At 42.6% G+C, this 22,958-nt stretch overlaps 1 protein-coding gene across 1 annotated transcript in view; it reads right to left on the bottom strand.

Moving 5' to 3' along the window:
- The window catches only part of UTP20 (UTP20 small subunit processome component), a 64,963-nt gene that overhangs the window by 30,856 nt on the left and 11,149 nt on the right, over positions 1-22,958 (bottom strand). Inside the window, exons 13-29 of the mRNA XM_037387404.1 lie at positions 21,033-21,188; positions 20,424-20,512; positions 17,926-18,031; positions 16,627-16,777; positions 16,138-16,200; positions 15,651-15,809; positions 14,361-14,437; positions 13,400-13,479; positions 12,880-13,123; positions 11,674-11,874; positions 9,756-9,846; positions 8,099-8,184; positions 7,408-7,533; positions 6,682-6,848; positions 5,956-6,164; positions 2,509-2,652; positions 18-97 (exon numbers count right to left, since the gene is read on the bottom strand). Coding sequence (XP_037243301.1) covers positions 18-97; positions 2,509-2,652; positions 5,956-6,164; positions 6,682-6,848; positions 7,408-7,533; positions 8,099-8,184; positions 9,756-9,846; positions 11,674-11,874; positions 12,880-13,123; positions 13,400-13,479; positions 14,361-14,437; positions 15,651-15,809; positions 16,138-16,200; positions 16,627-16,777; positions 17,926-18,031; positions 20,424-20,512; positions 21,033-21,188 — 2,229 coding nt within the window. The remainder of the gene's footprint in view (positions 1-17; positions 98-2,508; positions 2,653-5,955; positions 6,165-6,681; positions 6,849-7,407; positions 7,534-8,098; positions 8,185-9,755; positions 9,847-11,673; positions 11,875-12,879; positions 13,124-13,399; positions 13,480-14,360; positions 14,438-15,650; positions 15,810-16,137; positions 16,201-16,626; positions 16,778-17,925; positions 18,032-20,423; positions 20,513-21,032; positions 21,189-22,958) is intronic.

A 22,958-nucleotide genomic window follows, 5' to 3' on the forward strand; every position in this document is an offset into this window, starting at 1 on the left:
GTGAGGAGAACACTTACCTGGGATTCTTACTCCAGGTGTGAATGAGTTTGAGCAGAAAAGTTGGAGAATATTGACTCTCTGAAGCCAATCTGCAGACCTAAAGGAGATAAAAATCAGATACCAACACAAGTAGGTAAAGCCATTTAAAATCCTCATCTCTAACAAAAACCTCATTAAAATCTACAGTCTACCTTTTTTTAAGAAAGTAACTTCATGATCATTTTTCCAGCTTCCTCCCTATTTGTGGAATGCCTCTTTGATTATCTTACTCCTATTTACACACTATTCCAGCTACCATTTTTGCCTTCCACTTGAAACTGGCTCCCCATCAAGGCTCTCACTTGCTGCAGAGACCTAGCAATGCTTCCCAGATATACCTATGAGATTTCAAGCGCAACACCCAAGACTCACTCCTCCCCATACTTCCTATGCCCTGACCACAGCACCTGCCATTACAGCATCTGCTCTGTGTCTGCATGGCCTCACTGCTACAAAAGCGCCCTCTCTGCTCAGAGAGAGGCTCAAGCACTGCACTGCATCCCAGGAATGGGATTTCCTATAACAGGGTTCTGTGTCTAAAACAACCTCACCTAACAGTTGTGCAGCCTAAGACCCACACAGTAGCTGCTGCTCCTTCATGTGACTGGACACAGGCTAAAGAGACCTAGTACACAGGTCTGGCTCCCTCCTCACTGCCACTCTGCAACCCAACAGGCTGCACACAAGTCACCCTGACCACAGCTGGACTGTCAGCAGGACACCATTACTGAACACACAGGCAGAAAAGGCTCCACTGCATTCAGAGGCAATAGCCAGCATGATGCATGTGAGGTTTGGACTAGCTCAGTCTGGGCTCAAGATCTGAGCATAACACCAAAGAAGGCAGGTCCGACAGTCACAGCCAGGGTCTTAGAAAGTTTCTACGCCTGCACCCAAAGGCCGGTAACGTTATTGCTCTGCACAGAACAGAGCTTTTCTGAATGATGTACAATGAAAAGTAAACTGTTAACCCAGCCCTGCAGGAATGCTGCTGTGCAGGCTAATGATACTAAGCCTCTGCAAGTCCTGCGGTATGAAGAGCAGCAAACTCCAGTTCCAAGTACAACAGGCTTAAAACAATTTGCTCTCTCCACGAGTTTTTAATACACCTCTGCTCCATAGCCTTAAAAAAGGAAAGCACACAAGTCCAACAAATCTTCATGGAGTTCATTGGCAGAGACTCCCTCTAGAGGGAGCTCCTGGGTCATACTACCATCCAAGCTCCAAAACCATCTCCATCTCCCTGACACCTATAGGGACAACAGAAATTCTATTTAACAACAATTTTACATCTTTTTCAGACTAACTCAGCATTTCCAAACCCAATTCTCCCTGAAAGCATTAAGTTCTTTGCTGACTTAAAGCCTGAACCACATGCCTGAACTGCTCTGGGACTGCAGTAAATGTTCACTGCTTTGCCCAGGTGGCACCCTGGCCTTGAAAAGCCCCCATGGACAAACCAAGAACTTTGTTGCTGTGGCTCAGCCCAGTGAAATTCAGAGGTATATGCACTACCTGAAACCATTTTATCTGTTGTTTTTCCACATACACATACTATACATTGCATATTATTATTGGTACAGCAAAGAAACAGGGTAGCAGTAAACAAACACGGTATCTAGAGAAGCAGATCTGGGGTTTCATAGACCACAGCAGTTACTCCTGTTTTTAAAAAAAGCCTGTTACTCAGGCTTTTCTGCTGAAGGAAGCTGAACATTTGGATACCTCAAAAGCCCCAGTGAAACAGTTTTGTTGGGGTGAGCCCATCTTGCTCAGCTACTCTTTGGGTGGAGATGACTGCTTTTAGAGCAGAGGCAACCCAGCAGCTGGTATAAGCACTCCCTGATAACCTCAGAGCCCAGTGCACTGAAACAGCCAGCACAATTTCATTTTCCATACTGTGTGTTCTCTCTTCCTCTCACAGTAGTACATTTTCCCAGCTCAGAGGCAATCTGAATTTCTCTGGTGAAGGCCACAACCCTGTGTGCTTTGTTGCTGTGCTCACACGGGACTCCCAGCAGGGAGGCGTAAGAGCACACAGCCCACTGACAGACCATGCTGGGGTCATTCCTTTCCTGCAGCAGCATTTGTTTCTGCAGTCCCCTACCACAGGCCCAGTAACTGTCACACAGAAAAGTAGCAAAGTCTGCCTAGAAGGGACAAGTATAATTTTGCTTCCCTGAAGTATCCAGGGAAGAAGTCTGCTTATGCGGTTAAAGATCAGAAAAATGGCATGCATTTTATTCAGATGAATTAATTTGTACTTTAGCCCGTGACTTGATTATTTCAGAACTAATCAGACAAACCAAGAAACTGGCCTTGCACAGACACATCAGAATGCCAGAATCTGTCCAGGCCATATCCAATCTTGTGACGAACATAGCTGACACGATGGACTCCAGTGCGGCTAGAGTTTTCTGCATGATACGTGTTACACACAAGCTGTTTGGAAGAATGATTGACACTTACCTGAGGCCATACCACTGCATGGAAAACTGCATCAATCTCTTCCACACTAAAGCTGTAGGTCTCATAATCAGAAAAAAACTCTGCCACAAGCTTGAGTCCAAGACGTCTCAAATTCTTCAGTGGATTAATTAACCTAGGTTGAACCTGTAAAAACAGAACAAAAAAACCACCCCAATAAGAGCTCTGCAGAACAGCTACTACCTACTTGCTCTGAAATTAAACACAGCAATTCACTAACCAGATACAATCTCTGCTGGAACTATCACAATGTTCTTCTGTTTTCTCCTGTAACTTGTTCACAGCAGCAATCTACCTCTCACAGCTGACCTGAATTTTTCTAAGAGGTGCCTATTTCCTGCACTGAGTCAGTTTCACAGGACTCCTTCTGCTCGTGAAAATCCGTGCTGACAGGTTTGAAGTAGCACCTGCCCTTTTTGGACAAAATACATAAAGCTACACTGTAGAAGAATGAAGCTGGGTTAATTATCATTGATAACATACAGCTGTGGGCTGGCTTCAGGGGTGGTGGGTTGGCTGATGTAGACAAGGTGCAGCTGTGGCTGGTTCTGGTAAGAGGTTGGGCAGCCAGTGAAGAGAGAGAGGACAAGGAAGAGATGTGGAAAAAGCAGAGGGGAGAGAGAACAGCACCCTGGGTGAGGAGAGAACAGGAGAAGGCAGCAGAGGGACCGGCCGAAGAGTATGTTGGTATGAGATGGTAAAAGACCTTGTTACAGCTTGATAGTTTCGCTAGTGCTGTGACACTACACCACAGTTACATTTCTAGCCCTAACACTTAAATAACTCTGGTTTACACAGGAAAGGACCCAAATCAGCTCTTGAAAGCAAAGTTGTATTTTGCATGCTGAGATCTACTGGGAAGAAAATAAGTCAACAGACAATGAGAAGGGGGAGAAATAGAGAAGGCAAGAATGTGAATCACTTCCTCCAGTGGTGTGTGGGTGGAGTACAGCATTTGGTTAGAGGAGGATGCTTTCTGTACCCATTTAGTTGTTACATTCCATAGCCTTTCTTGGGAAAAGCATTTTCAATAAGGAAACCAGCCACGCAGCTAACAATGAAGTTATTCATGCACTGCTGTGTTCTGACTCTTTTTCCTTCAGAAAAGACTTGACTTGAGTCACCTAAATTATTTCCATACTGCGCAGTGCAGCTCATGGCACAAACACATGAGGTAGCTCCACAGCGCAGAGGTACTGAACTCCAGGTCTCGGAAACAACAGAGCCATGTCAAAGCAAGTAAAGGCACCTATCAGAGACTGGAGCTATGTCTTGGGTTCCTTAGGGTCTGCAGTACATATCATGATCCACCACACAAACACTTGTATCTCTTATTTTACAAAGCAGCTTTGGTGACAAAGTCTCACTGAAAGACATCACAGTTTTTTTATCTGATGTACCTATGGACTTCTAAAGACACTATCCTCTACCATGCAATACTCTTCTATACCACCTTTGTACCCAAAATAGCAGGTAAAAAGACAAAAAGGAGATGGTGAAAAAGGAAACAAACATGCTCTTGCCCAGGACCTCCCAAGCTGTGCTGAATGTCTATAATGGTGTACAACCACCTTCCAGACAGCAAATGAGCTGCTTGAAGGGCCAAAGAAAGCACAAACCAGGCTGCTATTGCTAATGCTGACCCCCAAGTGAAATAATTTTGTCTCTCACTGTTCAGTCACCAGAAGAGCAGTCCTCTAAGATCAAGTCTTTGAGAAGACAAACAGACTCAATACTGAATACAATCAGTAGGAAACAGTAAATTAATAACTTGGCTCAAAATGGTCAAAGTTGACATTTAACTCTCCAGGCAGTATCAGCCTGCAGTAAATTACTCTCAAACTCCAAGGATGTCTTCTAATCATTAGCCAAGGTAAACAGTTTTCTCACACTTTCCTTGAGCTTTTAACATCTCATGGGCTAATGAAGTGCTAAAGTTCAGACAAATGACAGACTGTCATTCCATACATTACACAGCCATGACAGGATTACCACAGTAACCCTAGCAAAAATGAGACTCTCTTAGCAATGGATGAAGCAGCTTTTAAAACTCCTTTCCCAGTTTAAATCATGTAGATGCATGCAATCCACTGCTTAAGTCAGACTGTGGGATGCTCCTGTCCTGAAATTCACTTGTCCCCTTCATTATGAAGACAGTTACTAGGTTCTGTGCAGCCTGCAGGCAACAATAGGACCTTGGATGCTGCCTGACTGCAAGGGCTTGCTTTGTTTGATGGATTGTTTTCAAGGCAAGTTCAATCCTCAGACGCTTACAGATCAGCCTTGGCAAGAACACGCACATGTGCTGACAACACATTCATTACCTAACACCAATTGCTCAGTCTATCATCGCGTAATTCCTTTCAACGTCACAGCGATGACGACAACTGTACAGTTTGCTTGTTTAGCACCTAATATATACCAGGCTCTGCACCAGACCAGACTCAAGCTTTCCTTTTCCTATTTGGATTGAAGCCTGGCAAAGGCACTTGTTTCAGAAAGACAGAAAAGCCTGGCTCAATGTCATAGTTTCCAAACAGCTGGCAACAGACCCCCCCCGATATAGCTGGGCTAGAGCTCAGGAATCTCTGTGCTGCCCTCCTGCACACAGGACAGCAGTAAGGCAACATGCCCCATATCTCTAGGTGCAGCCAAGCTTTAACAGAATGTTTTCCTCACCTGACCCTTTCTGCACGTACAGCCATTACAGAGCAAGGGAAAAAAATATTCGCAGTGTTCTGCAGATACCTGGCTGAGACCCAGATTGTGACACGGGATAAACATGGCTACTCCTGATACAGAGCTGAACGTACTTCTAGTGTGCTGAAAGCATGTTCTCATATACATGAAGGCATGTACGACAGGAGACAATCACTGTAGATAATCTCTATGATCATCCACATCGCAGAACTCCCCTGGGGTCTAGCACTGCAACAAAACACCTCAAAGACAAGTTTTGCTCTAAAGTCCTCAGGCAAGGAACTTTTAATCCTCTCCTTCCATTCAAAAATGTTTGAAGAAGCTACATCTTTAAGGCCAATTTCAACTTCCAGCCATAAGACCCTGTTATATCCTCATAAGAAATCATTTAGCTCTCCCTCGTGCCCATGCCTCCACAGAGCAGGCAGAGGTAGCAATGCAGAGATCCCCCTCAACTCTCTCTTCAGTAACTCAAACAAAAATGCAGTCCAAAGCAGCTTTCTAAATACATTAACTCTGCCTGCACTGCCTGAGCCCTGTAGCATTTTCAAGTATCACTGGCCTCTATTTTGACAGATATCTAATTACTAAGCTTCACTCCATGCTGGCATTAAAGCTTATCTTTACCTGAGCCAGTATAAGTGTGCGTACATGTGCAAGCTAAGCGGTCAAGAAGAGAAAGGAATTAAATTTATGTTTGTTTGTGTATCGTTTGCATACATACTGTACCTTCTCTCTCTGCTGAAGAATGCGGGACACCACAGCTGTCATGCAGAGCAGTATCTGTAGAATTTCAGGCAGGTATTGACGGATCAAATGTCCCATGTTTCTCAATACAACTTCAAGACTGTTAAAGAGGCTATGCTGACGCCCAAGAGGCAGGACTTTAGCTAAGTCCAGCTCTGACATACTTCGAAGCACCGCAGTCTGGCAAGGCCCTGCAGTAGGCAAAGGGACAGCAACTTATTTAGAGAAGCACCACAAAGATGCCCACTACCAAAAATAATTTTCAAATGAGAAGTAGTATAATCTGGCCCTAAATGACAGATCCTCACATTCACTTTTTAAATAAGGTCAACTCTGGGTCTCCATCTCCTTGTGACACTCAGACATCTCCCTCTGCTACAGTATCTGAGCACTTTACACCTTTTATTGCCATCATACACAGGCTAGGCTACGATGCCAGCGATTGCTCATTCTTGACCTGTTACAGCTTACTTCCACAGCTGTGGCAAGTCATTCAGTTTCTCTGACCTTGGCCCTGTAAAACAGAGCAATCGTGAAAAAACTCAGGGGAATCGAAGTCCTTACCAAAAGTTTACTTTTATCCTTTCATCCTTCCAAGGCACCGTTAGGGACACACTGAAGCACATAACAGTACTAAGCCTATTTATCCTCCCACATCTCTACAGGTCAGGAAGCACCAAACCCCCAGGTTCTAATGCCAGTACCTACCATTACTGAATTGCTTCACAGCTTCAAAGAGCAGATCCAAGAACATCCTTATCTCTTCTGGCAGTGAACCAGCAAGAAATCGCAGAACGATTGACATGCGAGTGGCTGCTGAAGACTTGCCCTGTGTTTTGTTCCCTGTTTTGTTTCTCATTCTGCCATAGAGAATTCTTCAAGAGTAAAAGAAGAGGTTGTGTTAGCTTTCAGCAAGCCATCTGTTTCCTAGCCTCTTATTCTGCAGAAACTCTATTGAAAAGTATTCTCTAGCGAGAACAACCTGAATGGAAGTCCCCGATTCAGGGTCTCCACTGAATTAGTACACATTACCCAAAAACACTGCAGTGAAAGATCAGCTTCTGCTACTGCAATGGAAGCTTTGCTGGAGACTTCAGGTATAAAACTAGTTATCTCCATGACAACTTGCATCACTATATCTTAATAAAAATAAGTGGCAATGCTCAGTGAACTGAAATGTTCTCACAGTTCTCTGTAAGCCTTAGCAGAAATAGTATTTACCAAAAAACTGTTTTTAAAGAAAATACCATTTGTATTAACACATTTATGTAATGTGCCAATAAGGAATCCACAGAGAACATCTCAAACTAAGTGGTCAAGCTATACCATTAACCATAGGTGTATTTCAACTGTTTAAAATGAGAAGCAGCAGCCTTACATCTCTGTTCATGGTACTTTGACATGAAACTTTTAAGCCCACACTTCGTAACACACCTCATAAGAACAGGGATAAGATCTGGGCGATGCTCCATTTTTACTACTGCGGTCTCCTCAGAAATACTGAAATGGACTATTTCCTCCTTAAAACTCTTGTCCTCCAGTAGCCGTTGCAAGTTCTCCCTGAAAGTAATAAACATTCTTCGAGGGCAGGTAGTGTTATAAAAACAAACAGACAGACAGACATACACATGCATCTATATCTAATTACCTACCTATCTAATGTATGCTGTATACAAAATATTAACATACTATGTTGCCACCCTTTTATCAAAAAATATTTTAAAAAGCCAGCAAGTTCAAGGTAATTATGTAGGGAAGTATTTCCTGGACACAATCTGAAGAGATTATTCAACCATAAATACCATTTTATGCTGTCACTTTCTCTGGGTGGTTATAAATCATCAATATAGAAGACCTCTGAAAATTATTCAAGTACTATGCTCACACTATTCTGAGACAGAATGAAAGTGTTGCCATTTTTCTGTAAACGAAAGAGACTGACCAACATCAAGTCCTTATTTCCTGTTTCAGATAGGAAATACAGAGCTGGCTAAAATTAAAATTTATACATACGCCTTCAACAAATACAGGAAAGGCTCTCTCTTTGAGGCAACTGACCCCAAGCAGGCTTCTGATATGACAGCAGGCTCATTCACTGATGCTAATATAATATAAAGGCTTTTACCTGTATGGCAGTAGATGAGGATGCTTGTATGTCATTATACAGTCAAGAGCTATTCTTTGTACATTCTGGTCTTGATGGGACAGTAACTGCAAATCACAAAAGAAAGAAAATCAGTCCCTATCTAGAAGACAAGAGAGATCACTGAAAAATAGTGAAACCACCCACAGGCTCCAAGGTCAACCAGGTTTTGGACTAACTTAGCAAAATGGAAACAATGCATGTGTTGCGATATAAAGCTAAGATGTGAATATACAACTGTCACTCATAAAAAGTGGACATAGTTGCTGGTAGTTCATATATGCTTTCCCTGCCCTCTACACAGGACAGTTATAATATCTGGGTTTTCATAATTGTCTTTTGGACCACTGTCAGCCTGCGTTTTCAGTGTCCAAAATCAGTTACCACTTGTATACCTGGGGAGACTGGATTAAAATGCAGACTGCCAAACCATCACAAGACACTTGTATTTCTTTCCTGGGCCAAACAAAAAATAACTCCTAAGTCTTGATATACAAAGTCTTACTGAGATTTGTCCTCTCTCGAAGATGACTCCTCATAACCTAGACATTAAGAAATACAGATAATTTCCCCAGGCAGCACCCTTATCGGTTCGTCAGTCTCCTACCAAACAGCACAGGCTAGAATCATCAAAGGTCACTTCTCCATGACATCCCTATGCCAGATGGACACACCAGCCATGACAATACATATGTTAAGACAGAGAAATGGCAAACAGTAAGCGATGAAGAAATCTCTCTTCTTACATCAGGCTCTTCTTCACACTGTTTTGAACTGTACACATCTGTCCAATATTTTCCTAAGAATACAGGCAAGCAAACACATGGACCAACTCACTCTTTTCCTAAGCAAACCTCTAAGGTTGATTGAAACAGAGGGAATGTTCATTACATTCTCAAATTTGCAGAGTAATTGATTTCCAACTCCCACACTGGGTGGAAATCAGGGAACTAACAGGTTTGTACCATTTAATACAGTTCTACAGCCCACTGACACAGCCTGAGAGAACACAAATTGGGAACAATTAGAGCAAACCCTAATGATGTGAACAAATCCACAATTCAGGAACTAAGAAACCCCAGTAAAACTAATAAAGTGGCCTTTTAAGGAGTGTAGGATAAAGACTGAGAATCCCTCCTCAGAGTCATATTTTTGACAGTTCCTTCAGGGAAGTTCCTCAAAAAGGAATCTTATCAAACTGAGTATCCTTCAAGAAGAAACTCCATTTCCTTTTTTTGATGCAAAACAATCTGTTGTTGACACCAACTATGTTCTTTTTAGACACAACACTGTAAGACAAGGACAAATCTCCTCAGACCTTCCTCAGTCGTTGGGTTCAAAATCCTCTTCCAGATCCTGCTGTGCAAGTGCAACAGCCTCCCTCTACAGCCACTCCTCCACCATGCCAAAGACTACTACTTGTCAGCTGCCGGATCTGTATGCATGAGCCACTCCTGGCAAATGAAGCCAGTTATCTCAAAAGCAGGTCTTCGCTAAAGGGGCTCATTTCAAGTGACGCCTGCTAGAAAGCACTCTCAAGGACAGCTCGGTTCAGAAAATGGCACGTTTCTGTAGTCTCAGACACTGCATTCAAATGAGTTTGTTAGCAGTAATTCTAAAAGCCAGCAAACAGCATCACCTGAGTATATAATGCATTCAATTTCTGCTCCAGATACAATGCACGAGGATTCGAGAATTTAGAGAAAACTTGTAAGTGGGCTATTAGTTGCCTGTAAAACGAAACAAAACAAAACAGAACAGTTATTTTTTAAAATGACCAGAAGAGACAATCCTGCATTACCATAAACAAACGGGGAATTTTTATGATTAACAAGAAAGAGAAACAAACACACAAAAACCCCCAAAGCAAGAGGATCCCAAGTCTACAGGCCTCCATTTCAGAGACACAGGTATCCCGTTCCCTCTCCTAAGCAGCTCCTTCCAAATGTCACTTTACTGCACAGAGAAGGCCATTTCCTCAGTAGCACTAGATGGCCTCTGCTTTTGACGAAAAAGGAATATAAACAGGCAGGATGCAGCTTACTACTCTCTGCCAGCCCAGCCTGGAACACCAAACAAGTGAATTTACCTCTTTATTTATTCACTTGTCCTTAACTGGTGCCCACTTCACTCTAGCAACATGAAAGGCTGCGTTTAGCCACAGGCTGTGCTGGACTTACGCCAAGCTGTAAGCACCAATGGCAGATCCTCTACAAGTGGTTGTGCTACCCCACCTCCACTTTAGGGGAGGTGAGAGAGATGACAAGGATAAGGAAGGTGTGAGATCTCCTCTACCATATACACTGCGGGGCTGACCCAGGCTGTTCTCACACAGCTGCTCACCCTGGTAGTTTACACTGAACTCCCCAGACACTTAGCTGGGCCACCTTACTCCATGGCTGGGCTCAGCCAAAGGATGAGTACGATGCCTTCCAGCAACGCCGTGTTGAGCTTGGGGCAGGCGTGGGTCCTCCCGCTGCCTCGGCCAGACCTCACAGCCAGGGTACAGCCCTGCCAGGGCTCTCCTTCCGCGGCACAGCCCTGACCGCATGAACTATCCAGGACCAAGATGAAGGGAGGTCACTCCAGAACTCATAAACACGCCTCCCCCAAGTCTTCTATGCCTTTGTTACTGCCACCAGGAACTAATGTTTCCACTTAAGCACATGGACATTTTGAGATGGAGGTTGAATAAAAAAAATTAACAAAACATCATGGACTGACACTGTATTTTAATTGCTGCTAATCTGCAGATAAGAGTCAGAATCTGGGAACAAAATGAAACACCTCTAAGACACCTGGGATTAAATGACAATTCAGGTTACACATCAAATATTTGTGTTCTAACATGTAAGGTGACATTTTGAAATTCTGTCATTACAAGGGCCATCCTTTGCAGAAAAAGTGGCAAAACACAAATCTTTGTGATGTATTTGTAATGGACATTTGACAGAGGTCATCAGAGCAAAAAGACTGATTACAGAAATTGTGGAGAATTCATACAAAGTCATTTTCTCCATGTATTCAGCACTGCAAACAATGACACTACAACAGCTTCTGTAGCTTCTAAAACACCACCAAATAAAAATCTTTGTCCCCAAGAAAAACACCAGGACAAAGATTTTTAACAGGTAGGCAATGGCAGAATCCCAGTATTAAAATACCTGAACAAATAGTGTCATTTTTCAAAGTGTTTAGCGATACCCATGATTTTAGAAGACCAACACACAGAGAGAAGTCAAGGGAATGCAGCTACAATAGCCTCTGAAAACTTCAGAATACCACATAACTTTTGCTTAAAGTAACACAAACCACAGACTGTCAGCAGGTAATGAGATAGCGATAAAGCCTGAGCAGCATCTTTAGATGTTTAGTACTGTGCAGGCAGCGTTTCTCACTCTGAAGTGCTTATAATCCACTGAAAAATTACAAAGTGCAAGCAAAAGAAGAAAAAGTAATATATATAAAAATATTGCTTTTATCTTTTTATCTCAAGACGAGCTGCTGAATTTGCCTTTCTGTGAAAGTACTAGCAAGGGAAAACTAAAAATACTTACTTAGCAGCAGCTCTTCTTGTTTTCTTTTTCGGTAGTCCTAAAGTAATTGGTTCCCCTTCTTTTTCTTCTTCCTCCTCCTCCTCCATAGCAACATCATTCACCTCTTCACTAGATTTTTCTTTTGCTACCACTGTACCAGTAGTTTTCTTTCTAAGATCCTGAGATGGAGCCACTAATGAATCTGCTGGGTAGTACTCATTTCTGTGTTTAAACAAACACCAAACCAAACCAAAAACAAAAAGAAGGAAGTAATTAAGCAGCATAGCATTTTTCAGGGTTTCTGCACAAGAATAACTAAAAACTACACAATCCACCATTCTCATTTACAGCACTGTATTTTAGGAAACTATACGGCTAAAAACTCCTATTTCAGCAAGTATATGCTTCTTTGCCTACAAGTTACAGAGATATAAGGCAGTGACCAAATACACTAAAGGAGACTGGAGGTAACTGGTGGAAAGGAGAAGAGAGACTGAGTCACTGAGTTACTACAGGTCTGTAAAGAGGTTATATGGAGGGCACGGTGCTTGTGGTTGCTTGAGCAGGCAGGTGAACAGCGAATGGCAGCGTGAGAGTGAGGAAAATAACTTACTACAGTATGATTTGATTTTTTCTGGAAGGAAAGCAAAACATAGGTTTTCTAATCATGGAAAAGGAATATGAGAAACCTTCCTCTGCCAAGAGATCACATCTACCCCATATGCACCACAATATCTGATATGTGCACGCCTTGCTATTAAAGGGAACAATCATACATAATCAAGCATACAAGCACCCACTGCTCTCCCTCCAGGGGAAGGAAATTGAGTCGACCTCTAACAAAACCAGTATTTTTCCAGTCCTGGGGAAAATACTTTGATTTTCTCTGATTCCACATTAAAATGTATTTTCACATTAAAAAAAGGAAATTTATTTCCACTGAAATCACTCCCTGATGGAGTAGTGAGGCTGTGACAGTGACAATTCAAATGAACGAGAGATCGAGCAGCACAAATGTACTGCCAGTTTCATTTCAGCCTGCTTCTTGTGTGATGCTTTTACCAGATTCTACAACTCAATCAAAAAAGTTATTTTAACTGGAAACAGGCACCTCATCAGCCATGCATTCAGGAAATAAAGTCTATAATGCAATAGCCATAGTCTTAAAGCTCAGCAACACGTTGAAAGCAATGTGTCCTTCTCAACTGAAAAGTAAATCTTTCTTACCTAATAAATCTCAAAAGTAGTGGGGAAAGTTCCCTCGACCTAGGTTCCACTCTGTCTGGAAACTTTTCCAGTGCTTTCCACAGTAGAAAACGGAAGTTTGTGTGGTCCAGCCGCTCGCTGCAATCTGTTCTAGTCCTCAGTTGCTTCAGGAAGACAGTCCCCACCTCTCCTTCTGGCATCTTCTCACTTTCTGTTTCAGCAATGCTTTCCTCCTGCTCATCTAGTTCATTTTGCAGCTCCATTTCTATACAACAGATGAAGAAAATCTCCTCAGGTTACTTCATAATCGCCAGTAACAAGGAAGCAGTCCCCCATTACAAAAGTAATACTTTTGGTGACATGTACCTGTTTAGACAGCTGCATTTAACAGTTTTCTCCCAAGCCTCTCCATTCGTGCCCTACACATGACACTGGTAGTCAAGAGCCCTGGTTCTGAATTCCCCCATCACATGTAAATTTGGGGCCCATAAAAAACAGGAGTCATGTCATTCACAGTTAGCTGGGTGGAACTGTGACTTACCAGCATAGGTAGCAGCCCTCTCCAAATGCTCATATAAGACCTTCCAGAACTGTTTATTCTCCATTTCCTTTGCATGGGAACTAACAAAGCATAAGACAGCATGAAATTAAAGAGAATATAAAAAAAGCCATGTGTCACTAGGCAAGTTAACAACTAAGACAATCAAAGGCTTTGATCACTGCTTTAATGTGGCTGTCTGAAGACGGGACATCTGCACAATACAGCTGTGGCATTGCCTTGCCTTTACTCATGGGTCCCAAATGGCAATTGTTATTAACATAATCTGGTTGTATCTCATGAGTTCAAATGAACTCAAATTGAGTGAAAAAAATGTTCTCAAGTTTTCTACTGACTTCTGTACAGTAATATATAGAACGAAAGGAAGAATTAGCACGGACATATCTTTTGAAGAGCTGGTTTATTTTTTTATTATTTTTATTAATTCACTAGTTTGAAGGGGAAAATCCTATACTTTTTAATCATATAACAGAGGAGAAAAATCAAGAAGATAACGTCATGCTGAAAGCAGACACTGATTTCTGTATTTAGCTCAGCTGTCACCATGGTAAGTCTTCCTTACTCTTTAGTAGGATTTAGAGGTTTTCCAGTAAGGACGAAAGAGTCAGAGACAGGGAAACTGAGAAGGACTTCTTGCTCCTTTAAGCATTTGTGAAACACTAATCAAATCCTGCTACCTTTGACTGAAAATACTGATGCTATTTGACTGTATTTGTTTTAAGTTCCCTTTAATAGCAAGAAAAAAAATCAGAAACTAAGTTAAAGTCTACACAGGTTGAGATTTGAGAGATCAAATTAATTTCAGATTATTTCACATGAAGGCTCCCATGCACAGATCTCCCCCCAAATCAGACATTTTTACCTCAGCTTTTTTTCACAGAACAATGGAAGGAACATTCTGCGAGACTACCACAGACTGCAGCGTGTACACACATATACTCACGTTATGAGTTCAATTACAGGATCCCATAAGGGGCTGAAGTTAATATAAAGCATTCCCAGTAAATACCGAAGAGGCACCTAGAATGACATACAATACCATCTTGAGATGTAAAAAACAATAGTAAAGACTAATGAACCTCCTCTAACCTTTCTTCCTTTCAAAGAGTTAGTTCTCAGAAGTACTACAAGTAATGAAACAAGTCACATACATCCTCATTCCTTGTGTCACAGCTGCATGATAAAATCTAGAGCCCATTTACTGTGAGTTGCACTGAGATCTAGTCACCATACCTACGTACCATGAATGTGCACAAACCAGTTCAGCACAGCATGTGATTTGATTGCCTGCCTCCCTCTCTAACTTCAGGGCTGCCACAGCAGCATTAGGACCTCAGAAAGAGGAAAGTCTGCCCTGAGGAGTCTTCATTGCACTAGGCTAGGGGTCCTCAAACTTTTTAAGCAGGGGGCTGGCACGCAGATGCAGTGGGAGGCAGTCACCTGCGGCTGCTTGGTTTCCACCCCCCAGCCCCCGGCGGGGGGGTCTATAAATACCGGGGGCTGGACTGAGGACCCTGGGGGGCCGTATCCGGCCCGCGGGCCATAGTTTGAGGACCCCTGCACTAGGCTTACAAGTCCTCTGGACGGACTCCTTGCTGACCTATATGCAGTAGGAATGACCTACAACCCCTCCTCACAGGAGCTTACAAGTAAAGGTAAAAAAAAATTATACAGGTACAGCAACAGCCAGAAAAACAATAATAAAAACTCCCAACCCTCCTACCAAATCCACGATCATTTAAAGTTGTAAAATTGTGAATCTTCCAACATCTAGAAAGCGAGTTCCCCTTTAGCTCAGCAGCAGAGGAGATTCAACAGTCACAGGCATACAAGATTCTCACCCTGCAGCAAGATTCAGAACCCAGGCTCTCCAGTGGGAGTCCCACCATGCTGATGATATGGCAAAGTCATGATTTTAAATTTTGTCATGACTCCCTTCTCCCTGGAAACATTTGCCTTCCTTTCCACAATATCAGAACCTGATTAATCTGGTTGTGGGCCATTTACCTAGATACTACTCTTGTTCGACTAAATACACGAAAGAACACAACAGTCCCAAGGACAATGGGAGCTGTGATCCCTACTAACAAGTAAGTTTTCTAAAACCTAATCTGGGACCTAAGAGTTCATAAAAAAATCACTTATTAAAAACTCTGCAATCCATGTGATGGAGTAAGAACGATCTCTTGGAATAAAAGAATGCGACAACAGCTTTTTGACAATAACCACTGACCTCCTGCAAAGATCCACTTGGTATTGCAGACTTCACTATATCACATCTTAGTTTCCTCAGATGGAGAAGTTTCTCTCTGTAATCATTCACTGTTGCTGGCACAAGTTCTGCTTGGAGCAGCGTGGCAAATATTGGCTGGAGTTCCCCTGTGCCATCACCCTGAACAAACAAGTGACACACATTTTGTATGCAAATCTTATTCTCACTGAAAGGTATTTCAACAAACCTACACAAAGGCCCAGCCATTTTGGACCAAAGAACAAAGTCAAGGGACTTGCTCTGGTTTCCACCATTAGGCACCAAAACTCACACATATGAAAACATCAGGAGGCAGGTGGAAAAAGGATAAAACTGGAACATGAAAGCACAAAAGCAGAGGACAACCTCTACCAGACACATACTTTCTTCCTGCAAAGTGGAAAACAGTTCACACAGAACATCAAACACAGATGGCTTTAAAATGTCAAATGAAAAGTTTTAGCCCTACCTCAATCTGCGTAGAAGGTGGACTCTGAAAATGGTTAAGAATTCGAACAGTCAACAGCCGGACCTATGCAAAGTGGAAACATAACATCAGAAGCGTGCAGGAGAACGCAGGCTACATACGCAGACACATACATATCCACACAGAGGTTAATGTTTTGCACAGGAGGCTGATTTCACTAGGTTCCTCCTGGAGTTGAGAAACGGATGAGCTCCTGTAGTCTAGCAGGCGATTCAAAATGAATACATTAGGTTCCTGCTCTGATTCACCTCCAGGGATGAGGCAAGCCTTGCAGGGCTAAAAGTTAACCTCTGTTAACTCATGCCCCACAGCAGCCTCTTAGAAAGACAGTCTTAAAGAGATACTATGGAAGTAATAGCTTTACACGGTCTCATGTTTCTTCTTTCAGCCTTTATCATTTAACTTCGTTTACTCTTAAATTACATTGTTTAAAATAATTGAGCTTGTACAAGACAATTTGTAAGTGATTACCTTAGAAACACCAGTGGAAATATTAGGGTGCAACTTCTCAAACAAGTCCATTAGGTTCCCTTGGGAAAGGGGTTCCTGGCAGCCACACAATGCCAACCTCGTGTAATACAGATCAGCCAACAGCAATGCAGAGGGGTCTGAAGGGAAAGTGCTAAAACAACAGTGTGTTTTATTAGCATACAGCGAGCACTGCAACAATATAGCTATTGAAAATAAGGCAGTAGTGACAATATTAGAGGAAAATTCCACATGGCTTCAGACTCTGCTGGCACCAGCAGACCGGTGAAGTCAAACTCCACCATCATACTGGCTTACAGTCTCGAAGCTCAATTACCTATGATAGCCCAAGAGGCATGAGATTCCTCCTTTGAATTAATCAGGCCTGTCAAGCTGGGCTAGCAGGACGGACTCACACACACAGAGTGCCAGAAAACAAATCTGCATAGGTCAGACAAGGGCTGCTGCCTGCTGCCCAGGTGCCCAGTCAGTGACCAGGGAAACCCCCTGCTACCTTACATCCCTTCCTCAGCGGGTTTCACATCCCCAGCCCAGAGCTGGCAGAAAAGCACTAGACTGAAGCTCCCTGCCAAGACTTCCTGCCTGATCTGGGCAAGCTGTTTAAACTCCATCATGCCTCAGACATGGGCACCATGATTTCCTATCTGAAAGAGGATGTTCTGAAGCTCAAGCCACCAAAGCCTTGGAGATGCTCCAGCTCAACAGTGATGGGAGATGACAAGTTCAGCAGGATTTGCTGGAGGAAGATCAAGCCTCCCTCGATCCCTCCAGCCACTCAGTTATGTGTGCCAATTATAAGTAGAACAGAGTTACAATAAATAAAACTGAGCATACAAAACCTCCTCCCACTGTGAAGCCATCACACGCATGGGTATGTAAGAACATGGTGGAAACCCTAAACCACCAGCAGACTGCGCAAGTTTAGGCTTTTGACACAATTCAGAAGGCGCTGTTCATGTCTCGTATCATTACAATATAACAAACAGGTACTAAATGTAGCACTCCTAGATAAAACTACAACCAATTTACCTGACATACTACCCTGCAGCTGTTTAAGAAAGCTTCGCTGAACAGGAACATACATCTACTTAGTTCTCCAAACAAACAGTGCCTGCAACATTGCTACCTTACCTAACCACAACCTTGAAGCAATGCGCTGGCGTAACACAACGGGCAACACACAAAGAGGCATGTAACAAGTCCCTACATAAAGGCAACATCAACTCTTTTCCATACCAAGGAGAATCATGAAGGAGCACAGAACAAGCAGAGTTTACTTACGTCACCAAGCTCTTGACACGCTCCACAGGTAACAAATGGAGTATTTCAGAGGAGTCTGCCAAACTAAGAAGAGTACTTACAGCTTGGCAGGCCACAAACAGGCTTCCTGGAGCAGAAAGAGAACAAGAACAGCCTGTGTATTTACTCAGCTTTCAATGACTTGTGTTTGTACGGTGCTTACCCATCCTGAAATGGCTGGAGTCACAGAAATACGGTAACATGGATTCCAGAACTGGCACGTGTATTTTCTAGCCATTATCATAACCCATAAAGGAAATGCTCCTCTGGCTATCAAAGTAAGTGCCTACTCCAGTGAACCAGCATTGAAAGCTGCAAGCAGCTCCCAGTTTGCATTTGTTTCCATCACACATGCATACATAGAGAGCAGAGATCTGGAGCTAAGCACTGTTGCAGAAATCTTAGACTTCTATACTATAAAAGGCACTCAGAAATTATGCCCAAACTGATATTAATGCAGCAAAATAGAAGCAAAAAGATGCTTCCCCACAAGTGCCTATAAACTCTGGCACTTTTGGCAATGCACTACTTCAGAGCTGTCCCATGTACTTGAAGACTGAATATTTGTTAGTGAATGGAAAGTGGGTTTGGTGAATTTTGTCACAGCAATCACGTTTCCTTCCTAAACCTCTTCACCTCCTTTAGGCATGGAGGATTTTCCAGAAGCACAGGAGAGCCAAAGCCCTTCCAGGCAAGAAAAGAGGAGGGAAAATTGCCTTCCTCTGACACTCCTAAGTTAGCAAGTAGGTTGTTTAAAAACAATACAAAATAAAAATTCCCCTCTCCTCCATCTCTTTCCAAGCAGAAGAAACACTGCTTCTAATCCAGGCAAACTGAAAAAAGTTTCTAAAGGATATAATTTTCTTACATTCTGCCAGCTGCAATGGAAAAGAAGGGGAAGTGAGCATCCACTTCCCATTTATTCCTTTTAAAAGTCCCTCTATTAAAAGTTGCTTAATTCCCCAGGTGTATGATGAATCCTGCCCACCCTCTGTACACCACTCTCTAAGGGGCTCCTCAAAGTAAGAAGAAACAAGAAGCAATAGCAGGATGAAGCTTTCCGCATCTATAATGTAAGGGCTCGTATTCCCAAACTGTAATCTGCACATCATTTGGCAGTAGTATGCCTCTGCTGGACAAAGACAGTGGCTCCCACCTCACTACAAACGCACCTATACGATCAACAGGGTAAGCACTTCCATACAGGCAGTTAGCCCTGAACAGCTGCCAGGGGTAAGCCGCTGTTGCTCTGTCCCAGTTCACAAGCCAGCTTCCCTGCACTCCACAGCAACTGTGGAAAAACACCCCGTTCTGGGACTTGCACTTTGCCTCAGAGGCCAGGCAGGTCAAATAGGGAGCACAGGGCTGGGGTGTGCCTTGCACAGGCAGTGAGAAGAGCTGGAGTCCTAGTAGAAGGTGAAAGACTTGCAGAGATCATGGAGCTGGAAAGAATGCCAGAGGATGAAGAAAGTGTCCTGGAACTTCAGTTTGGGAGAAGGGTGAGGAAAATCAAGCAAAGATGCGTAGGATGGGAAGACAGGAGGCAGAAGTATAGGATTGAGGTTGCATTTGTTCTCTTTTATGGGCAAAGGAAGAAACAGCAATGTGCCTCATGCGTGTGCACACACACGCACAAAGCTGGTGTAGAGCTGCTCCTAATACCACCAAAGATGAGACCCAAGAAAAGAAAGTTTGGGTATTCCTTTTCTAGGGTAAGTACACTGCGACTAACACAATCACAACAAGCATGCAAACCCTGCAAACAGGATAGAAGAAAAGGCTAAATCAAAAAGGACCATGCTTGACAAAGACTAGACGAAAAGGCAACAGAGCCAATTGGCAGACACATTTAGGAATGTTAATAAAGAGATTTATAAAGGGAAAAGGCCAGATTCTAGACAAGCTCTTTCAAACCAAGGAACAACGAACACTGAACCTGGGGCATTCCAACACTTGCTCATACTTTGACACAAGGCCAAACACTTGCAATCCCATGAGTAGCACCTGCCCTGCTCAATGCAAGCTCGGTTAAAACACTTTTTTTCTGGCCAGAGAGGGAAGACAACTAGCGATCACCTATGCCTGGAGGGATTTTAGAATTGGTGCCGTCACTTCAGTCAGAGGTGGTGATGTCCCAAACTTTGCACTATAGGTTTGTGGTAGTCTAATTGGAGCATCAACCTGGATCTGGTTTACATTGATTTCCATCTTCTTTTTTGCCCACTTTCTTTTCTCCTTCCCAATTATCTCTGTCCTCCACTTTGCAGAACATCTGCTGCCCCATTATTATTACCAAAAGCAAATGCAGAATTGTTTGCTGGAGGGTGTTTCCTCCCAGGCTTTGCTTTTCTAGTTTTACTTGAGCTGGTCAATAAATTTGGAAACAATCCTACTGCTATTCATTTTCATGCTTTGTGTTTATACTTTTTTTTTTAGTATATCAACAAAAAGCAAATAAACAGGATATAACCTTAACTGACCTCTGCAGAGGCTTCCTTTGTCAATGGCTGTGAAGAGAGAGTCTATAAAACTTGTCACATGGGGCAGAACGTTTTCTTTGTCCATTGGTCTGTCCAAAATAAACGGGAAGACTTTTACCTTTGTTACACTGACACCTACACACATACAAAAGCTTTCTTTCACATCTATGTGGTATTAAATTACAGAGAGCTCACCCAAAGTTTGAAACCAGCAGCAAACCATTTTTGCTGTTTCCAATTCACAATTTAAGTTGCAGCATTCAATGCACCTTCTTTCCAACTATTCCTTCCATGCAAGAACACCATAATTACTGAAAAACCCACTGCCCAGAAAGCACAGCACTTAAAACACAGAAACTGGAATGTATCAAGAACGTGTCTACGTACTAGAGTACTAAATTTAGGCAATCAAGAAAATGATATTGTATTCCTGACTTTACCATTGACTTATAGTATTGCCACACAGCATTTTTCCACCTTCTAACCCCAGCTTCCCCTAAACAGGTTTAGTAATTGTTGTTCTTACTTTACTAAAATGATTTCTGACAGACAGTGAACTAGACAGTATTACAGAAATACATGACAACAGTATCTTAAAATATCACTTACCTCATATGTGGCAGTACAACCAAGGCAACCCAAGGCTGTGAAAGGTCAGTGATGTCTTCCTTCTCTTGTAAATGGATTAAAGACAGTACATGATCCAACACCGGTACTTCTGCCTTTCCTCCTTGTCTTTTACATGTTTGTTGCCTTGTATTAGAGCTACAAATAAACCGAAACTTTTTAGTAACCCACCACTGCATATCAGAGATTGTTCCTTTTCCTCCCAAGATATTCAAAATTATATTTTGCTACTTCTAGCAAAAAGGACTTGGACAACCCAAGGGTTTTTTTTTCTTTTTAATGTCGTCCACACAAAGCACCATCTAGTCATGCTGAGAAGCATAAAACATGGCCCACAAGAAATGTCAGGTCTGTATTTCAAGTTTAACTAATATTTCTAGAAGGAAAGACACTCGTTCTCAGCTGGGCAGCCTCATAACTAGGACATACAGCCTCTATGAGCACCTGCAAGTTGTCTCTGTAATTACTGTTAATAAATCATGAGCACGCTGACACAGATAAGACTGATGGATGACAAAAAACAACCAGTAAGGTAAAAGTTTGAGGACTTAAAAGGAACCGCAAGCTGAGCCCAAATCAACAAGCCTATCTGCAGGACTGGACCATACTGCAACATATGAACAGGAGTACTTCACACCCCATGGACAGCAATCTTTCCATTCCACCCAGTGCTTGCAACACCACAGTCAGAAGGCTGCATAAGCTCCACCCTTCAGGAAATAGAGAAGCTAACAAAAAGACATCCTCAAGAATCATTAGAGGTTTAAGAAACAAAATTTATGAGATAAACCTAAAGGAATTAGGATTGTTGGTCCAGAGAAAGAAGGTTTCAGATGTTTCTGATGATCAAAGCCTGTTATTTGTAAAAGGCAGATGGATAGAATAAGAAATACTCTGCTGTTTACATTCCCTGCAGGTAAGATAAGCAGCAGTGGATTCAAATTGCAGAAAAGGAAGTTTAGTTCACACACTGAGGACTGAGGGAAACCCTTGCCCCCAACAAAAACACTGAATACCTGTGTAACCATAAAGACAGCAAAGTACTGGCACAGACTGTCAGGGACAGCTGGGGAATCTCCAGAATTTAGTAACAATTTGGTCAGACATCTTTCAGAACTGATTTGGGACTTAACTCCACCCTAGGTAGAAGGTGGGATATGCAACTCTTGAGATGTCTCCCAGCCCTAATTTCTACCACTGACATTGCAGGAACACAAAAAAGTCCCAAGATCAGTTATGTATTCCATACCACTGAAAATCCAGAGAGATCAATAAAGAAAGAAAACAAGGGGGAAACCCCCAAATTTAATTATTTTGACTCAGCCTTCTTTCTCTAGACACTAATACCTCTACTCTATTAAATACGAATAGGAAAAAAACCCAGAGTGGATTACTTTTAGGAAAAATAAAACCTTATATAAAAGGCAATACAAGTCATCACTCTGCAGGTGAAAGTTTTGAATTATCTGAGCTAGAATGATTAGAACAATCATTAGAAGTAGACTAGTAACGGTCATTCTGTGCTTGACAGTGGTTACCTCAAATCTTTCCAAAGAGGCTCCAGGGGTGAAAACCACCATTTCATTGCAAAAAAGCTAGCTTTGCAACTAGAGGCAGTCAAGCTGTGCCAGCACACTGCTGTATCTGTATTAATTACATGCCCCTTGGTATCCACCTGTGCTCCATGGTAAGACTACAGTACTGCTGCCAAGAAAGCTCCTGGGCAAGATGCGTGCATACAGGAAAGAAAGATGGGGCACTGGCAGGTTAGTAATGATGACAACCTGGACTGCAGCTACACTACTAATCACTACAAGGATTAACTGTCCAACGATGCAGCATGCATGTTGGTGTAACAAATCTCCATCACACACCTACCACAACACTCACTAGTCTTTCTACATCAGG

The sequence above is a fragment of the Falco rusticolus genome, chromosome 5 (genome assembly GCF_015220075.1).
Source record: "Falco rusticolus isolate bFalRus1 chromosome 5, bFalRus1.pri, whole genome shotgun sequence".
In the NCBI taxonomy this organism is placed as follows: domain Eukaryota; kingdom Metazoa; phylum Chordata; class Aves; order Falconiformes; family Falconidae; genus Falco; species Falco rusticolus.